General features: G+C 49.5%; 1 protein-coding gene across 1 annotated transcript in view; it reads right to left on the bottom strand.

Annotated features, from left to right (window-relative positions):
- Positions 1-7,168, bottom strand: part of PTDSS1 (phosphatidylserine synthase 1) — an 89,496-nt gene that overhangs the window by 13,852 nt on the left and 68,476 nt on the right. The window contains exon 9 of the mRNA XM_019527964.1: positions 3,525-3,590. Within this exon, the coding sequence (XP_019383509.1) occupies positions 3,525-3,590 (66 nt within the window). The remainder of the gene's footprint in view (positions 1-3,524; positions 3,591-7,168) is intronic.

Raw genomic sequence — 7,168 nt, 5'->3', positions numbered from 1 at the left:
CAGCGGGCGCTAGGGGAAACAGCGTTTCCCCCAAACCCTTCTGGTCCCCCCTAGTGAGTCTATAGACGGTCACCAGGTCCCCCTCAGCCTTCTCTTGTTATCCACTCCCCACTATTCTAATGTAGGGGTCAGCAATGTTTTTGGCCAGAGTGCCAAAAACACCCCAACCTCCACCCATGCCTTGACTTGGTGTGCCAGGGGCAGACAATGGGGGAGCTGTGAGGGGCCCAATCCTTGTTGCTGGTGGCAGCTGCATGCGTACCTCTGGGTGGATACCTCCGGGTGGTTGTGTTGCCCCTGCCCCTTCCCTGTCCTGAGCCCTGAGGTATGCGTACAGTCACTGCTGTCACAGAGCCAACGCTAGGGCTCTGAAGCCTGGTGCAGCTGTACCAGGCTTCAGAGCTCCAGTCAGGCTCCATGGTGGCAGCAGGCACATGCACCCCTATGGGAGGACAGTGAGGGAGGGGCCTGGGGCAGTGCAACTCCAGCCCCTCTTCTGCTGTCTGTCTGGACATGTGCATGCAGTCATCGCTACCAGGGAACCTGGCCATGGGCTCCAGAGCTCAGTGCAGCTGTTTGCAGCCTCCTTACTGCCTGCCACAGCCAGCCCAGGCAGTAGCAGGAAGCTGGCTGGCTGCAAACAACTGCAACAGGCTCTGGAGGACCAGCACTGGCTCCACGGTGCCAGTGGTAGCTACATATGCACCTCCGAGTGGATGGCGGGGTAGGGGCCAAGGCTACACTGGCCCAGGCCTCTCCCCCACCATTCACCCAGAGGCATGCATGCAGCCACTGCTGCCATGGAGCCTGGCTAGGGCTCAGGAGCCAGGTGCAGTGGTTTACAGTCCCCCAGCTGCAGTCGGCCCAGGCTTTGGGCAGCTGCTGCCGGCCATGGAGCCCAGGCTGCTTGCAGCAGGGCTTGCAGCCTTCCAGCTGCCTCCTGCAAACAGCCCAGGTTCTGTGGCCGGCCTGGGCCAGCTGTGGTATGCTAAGCAAAATGGCTTCACGTGCCATGCTGTGACACGTACTGGGGGACTTCTGACCCCGGTTCTTATGGGTTGCAAACATTGCCACTTTTCATACATATAGCAGGGCCCTGAAAGCTACTGCTAACTTTTAGTCTCTCCAAGAGCAGCAACATTTCCAATTACTCCATTACAGCAAGGTGAGCCAGGCTCTTGGGATGGTGTTTTTTTCAGTCTGAAACATGCATTGGTTAGTGACTGATCCATTAGTATGCACACATTCACTTCATTTCTTGATCCATTCTTGAAAAGAAGTTTAATCCTTACAAAAGATTAGGCAATTTCTTTGTCTTACCCCTCTGCTCAGGGTTAGACTGATCGCCACATTTGGGGTCAGGAAGGAATTTTACCCCATGGTCAGACTGGTATGGACTGTGAAGATTTTTGCCTTCCTGTAGTGGAGAGCATGGCCTTCTAGCTGGGATTTTTTGTGCATATATTAACAACATTTCATAGAAGCAGAGCATTGGCTGCTGTGGTTCCCCTACTTTATCTGTGGCAGGTTAGGGTGTTAGGTCTCTGTTGTTAGGGTTGATGGTAGTCTTATGTATGGTTTAGATTATGCAGTGTACAGGATGGTTTGGATAGGGATGATCCTGGCTCAGGCAGGAGGTTGAAATAAATGACCTCTGAAGGTCCCGTCCAGCCCTACTTCTCTGGTTCTATGACTCTCTTTGAGATCCCTTCAGGGGTGTTATGGGGTGTGACCTCTTATCATTCTGAATTCTTTGCAACAGAAGAATTGCTTTATTATTAACCTATAGTTAAAAAACGAATGAAAACTAAGAGCTTGTATTTTTCAAGGGGTACCTTGTGTCTAACAAGAGGTCCCTTAAGTCTAAAAAGGTTGAGAACCACTGGTTTAGAAGCTGAGCTTTTATGTGAATCATAGAACCAGAGAAGTAGGCCTGGAAGGGACCTTCAGAGGTCATTTATTTCAACCTCCTGCCTGAGCCAGGATCGTCCCTATCATGTGGGTGGCATCAGCACACAGGGTGAGTCTGTTGGTGCAACCTGGTGAGCTGTTGCTCTCTAGTACATAGTGCTCCCCATGGAAATTTGGCAGCAAGGGAGCAGCAATGAACATTGCCACTCCACCACCCCCTCCAAATTTTCAGACTTGTGTGGCTGTCATGGCTTCAAAGCCTACAACTCCTGCCCTGGAAACGTAGGCCCAAATGAGGCTCAGTTAGTTTCACAATTTGCTGCCCACTACTTTGTCAGCCACTTATTTCTCCCCATCATTGGTAGTTTACGCAAAGAGCTCTTATATCCCATTTTTCTCGCTGCTTCCTTTAAGTCTCCAACCACGCTTAGTATCATCCTTTTTGTCTGTTCTACAGCCAATTATTAACATATCCAAAATGGAAGGGCAGGCTATATAAACTCAGCCCATCCTAATAATTTTGCAGCAACTGTAATGTTTTTTTTTCTACAATTGCATTAAAGAATGGTAGGGACAGTGCATCCTGTGAGGACGCTAAATAGAGCAGAGGCATCACTCCTTATTTGTATATGACTTAGAGCCACAAACATGCAGCTGTACCATCCTAATAATTGTACTGGAAATTCCAAACTCACTGCACCCCAGCCCAGAGACCACTCTCGATCTGCTTCATACTTTAGGGATACTGCTCTGTAATACAGTATAATTTAATTATTGAGATTGTAGGAAGCATACTGTGCCAGAAAACAGGTAACTGAAGACTAATTTTCACGTTTACTTACAAATATAAGATTTGTTAACCAACAATCTATCTAGGGTTGATGGTGGAGAAAAAATATTGGACAAAATAAATACAGAGAGAATAAGTTTTCCTATGCAGAAAAAGATTCATCTTGCAAGATAACATGGTATATGAGCAGCTACAAAAATAATCTTTATCTTTTAATATTTTGCATTCACAAAACACCTTTTGCCAAAGGACCCTAAAGGGATGTATAAACATTTGCACAGTATATAGCACAATGGGATTTTGGTCTCCAACTAAACCTCTTAAGCGCTATCAGAATACAAATTATTATTGTTTATTATGGACCAAAAATGTTATTCTCATGTAGGTAATGGTTACTGAAATAAGGAAATTGTGGCCTCATATAAGACCATAGTCTGCTCTCTAATTTAAGCTTTTCATATTCTTGACAATAAGCAAGCATCACTTTGCAGCCTTAAAATTAATGCCCTTAGAGGTAAGTAATTTGCTGAGGCCAAGTCATCAGTGGTTACGCAGAAAAAGAATGCAGATGTCCTATCACTCCATAGTCCTTACATAGCTTCCTTCCCTTGTCTCCTCATCCCTCAAATCTAATATTCTCTTTTCTTCAGCTTCCAAGGAGCCTTTTTTATGCCCGTCTTTTAGACTGAAAGCAATGTGGAACAAAGACTAGCTTCACATCATAGCTAGGACTGCACTGAGCATATTGCTGACACTTAAAAACAATAAAAATACGGCATGCAGTATTATGTTGGTAAGACTTCTGACAGATGAGAACACTTACCCAAACACCCAGCACTGAGTTCCTACCCTTTTGCACTGTGTGTCTGTGAGGTAGGCATAGTATTGCCTGCAAACAGAAACAAGATAAGAGAATTCTTTAATGAAGCTGAAAACAAGAATGGTTAACATTGCTGTTATACGTACACATTATAAAAGCAGAGTACTGATGATTTAATAACTTATGTTCCCAGTTAATACATGCTGATGGCCTACTAAGGTTGCTTCACTTTACTAGGACAAACTTGGTCTATGGCTTGAATTTCTCACTGGTTAATCCCAGTGAGAAATTCAAGCCACAGACCAACTTTAGACCTAACAAATTTTAAAGAATAAATTGTATTTTAATTCTCAATGCTCTAAACTTTGGAGCTATTTCCCCCATTTTAAAACACAGTTGTTCCCAAGAGTGTGCACTGGAACCTGGGAAGTTAAAAGTAGTACACTGATAGTACAACAGTCTTAAAAAAAAAATTCCAAAGTGGGTTTTTAAAAAAACAAATGAAAACAAGAAAATAAATGCCAGATTATGGCCAGCTCTTGCTCTGAAACTATTCTGAAAAGATTGCGTTCTGATGTTGGGTTCAGCATGGGTAAGTGTAATTCTTCATTCATTCATTCTCAGAATATGTACAGCACCGATAGCAGAAAAGTGCAAGCTCTTCCCTAAAATACTCTGACCACCTGTGAGTGGAAGGTATTGTTAGGTAATACAACTAAAGAGAATGCTTTCTGCCAGCATAGATGTAAGAATTCTATTTGTATGGGATAACAGCCCTTTCCTAACTCACCAGGATGCTTTGAGTGCAAACAAATATAAAAGCTTGTGAAATGCTCAAATACAACACTAAGATGAATCATGTAAGTATTTAAGAATTTGTCTACACAGTAGGGGTACACCGATAGATTTTTGGGGCTGATACCAATAGCTGACATTTAAGGAGGAATATCAGTCCATACTGATCTGATTTCCGATGCAGCTGCCTCCACCTGGTAAGTCCAGTGTGGTGGAAAGGGAAGGGGGGGGGGGCAGATCAATGCCCCCTACCGTGAGGGAGAGGGCAGGGTGGGGCAGAGCTGTACCTTGTGTGGGGAAGGCAGCTCCTGCTGCTGCTTGCACCCTGGGAGGGCATGCCCCCCGGATCTGTGCGGGGTGGGCTGCACCTGAGGCTGGGCTTGGAGTGGGTGCCAGTGGCGCTGGGAGAATGCTGCATCCACCCCAAATTTTGCTGCCACTCTGCTCCCAGTGCCGCTGCCACCACCAGCCACCTGGCGCAGCCCTGGCTCAAGGCCTCACTTCCTCCCACACGCCAGGAAGAGCTGGGGTGGCACCGGGAAGCTGGCAGTGGCAGTGCTGGGAGCAAAGCAGAGGTGAAATGTGGGGTGGATGCAGCATCCTCCCAGTGCTGCTGGCGCCCACTCCAAGCCCAGCCATCACCAAAAAGAGCCCCACGCAGCCTTGGCTGCAGCATTCCCCGCACATATCTGAGAGGAATGCCTACCATTCCCTCCCTGGGTGCAAGCAGTAGCAGGAGCCACCTCCCTGCCATGAGCCATGGATTCTCCCCTCTCCCCCGACCCTGACAGTGCTTGCCCCTGCCCCCTCCTTCACCGCAAGGGGCATTGATCTGCACTCCCAACACCCCTTCCCTCCCCTCTCCCCTTCCACTACACTGGACTTACTAGCTGGAGGTAGCTCTCCATGCTGCCAGCTGTGCTCCTTGCTGCCTGAGTGAGGCTGCGCGCAGCACAGGTATTTACTGGCCAAATTACTGGCCCCATTGGACTGATATCTGATACCTGACTGATGTATTGGTACACCTCTACTACACAGGAACTCTCAAGAAGAGAGTTATGGGCAGGGGCCAGGGCAGGCGCAGCCCAGCCGGGGCAAGGCAAGGCGGGGCAGGGTGCAGGATGGAGCTGCGGCTCGTCCAGGGGGCATGGGGGGGGGGGGGGGCAGCTCCTGCTGCTGCATGCGACCTAGGAGGGCATGGGGGTACGTGCCCCCAGATCTGCATGGGCCGGGGCAGGCTGCTGCTGTAGGCTGGGGCCAGGAATGTGCTGGGCTCTTCCCGGTAGGCGGCAGCGGTGCTGGAAGGGAAGGTCAGGGAGGCTGTGGCAAATTTTGGGGTGGCTGCATCCCCCCTGCCATAGTGCCTCCCAGCACTGCCACCACCTGCTTCAAGTGTGGCCTGGCCTGCCCCCCTGGGAAGACCCCAGCACTGCCCCAGCCCTAGAGGCGGCCTGCCCTGTCCCATGCAGATCCAGGGGAACACGTCCCCTGTGCTTCGCGGGGTGTGCATAGCAGCAGAAGCCGTGTCCCGCCGGAGTTCCTTTTGGAAGGACTAAATGATGGCGTAGTAACAACAGTGCTGTAAGTGCACATGTAGGTGTCCAATAAGTTGCAACATATAGTTTTGTAGGGTGACCACAGAGTGATTAGTCCTTTAGTTCTAATCATGGTTCATATATTGTAGCACAAGTTGTGAGGAACTGTAAGATACTCACTTAGGATGCCTCCCCGAGCAGGGACACAGACCTCACAGGAACAGAACTTTCATGCTGTGGCGGGAACTCCCAGTCCGTCCCAGCCTGGCTTTATCACCTCAGCAGGTGAAGTGGATTGGTGCAAATCCACTGCTGGGGTAACATCCGGGGGCTGGGGGCAGAACCAGGGGAGGGAGAAGAGCGAGGACGGTGGAAGAAGGCAAGAATGAAGCCTGGGAGTGAGAGACACTGGGAGAATGCCCCAAGGACAGGGTAAGCGTCCGGTGGGACTCCAAAGAAGCAGTGGAAACCTCGCCTAAGGGGTGAAGAGGAGGGTGAAGAGGAGGAAGAAAGAGCCCCAAAGCGGGAGAGATCTGCAGTGGAGTCGGAGGTGGATGCTCCCAAACCACTGGCTCAGTTTTTTTTCTTTTCTCGGCTCCGTTTATTTTGAAGATATGGCTCAATCGTCACAGGCCGCCCACTGAGCCTGAGATGGCCATGGCAAGACAAAATACTCAAAGAGAGAGTAGGTGCCTCCCAGACGGAGGGAAGAAGGACCTGCTTCCCTGGTGGCTCCACTGTGAGACCTGAGGGACTTGAAGCCAAGGCAAACTGGGGAAAGAGGGATGGGGAAGGCCAACCCACCCATCTCTCATTGCCTAGTTGTGCTAAGGATTTCCTCTGCTTGTTAAGCGACCACATGCCATCAACTGGGTCCACCACGATCCGCTGGCTGGAGAACTGGCTCTGTGGTTGGACCTGGAGGGTGGCAACTGACGAAGTCAATCATCATGGTGCCCTTTGACCAGTGGGGTCCCCCAAGGCTCTGTCCTTGGACCCATATTGTTCAACATCTTTGTTCATGGTGTGGAGACTGGAGTCAGAAGTGGACTGGCCAAGTTTGCTGATAATACCAAACTTTGGGACAAAGCATCCACACCAGAAGGCAGGAGGGCAATCCAGGCTGACCTGGACAGGCTCAGCAAATGGGCAGACGAGAACCTGATGGTGTTTAATGTTGAAAAATGTAAGGTTCTCCACCTTGGGAGGAAAAACTTGCAGCATCCTTATAGGCTCAGCAGTGCTACACTGGCTAGCACTACAGAAGAAAGAGACTTGGGGGTCATCATTGACCACAAGATGAACATGAGCCTGCAA

This window comes from Gavialis gangeticus, unplaced genomic scaffold, assembly GCF_001723915.1.
Source record: "Gavialis gangeticus isolate Ggan-Ray unplaced genomic scaffold, GavGan_comp1, whole genome shotgun sequence".
Lineage (NCBI taxonomy): Eukaryota > Metazoa > Chordata > Crocodylia > Gavialidae > Gavialis > Gavialis gangeticus.
Note: the sequence above shows the minus strand (reverse complement) of the source record. Positions and strands in the feature narration are given on the sequence as shown.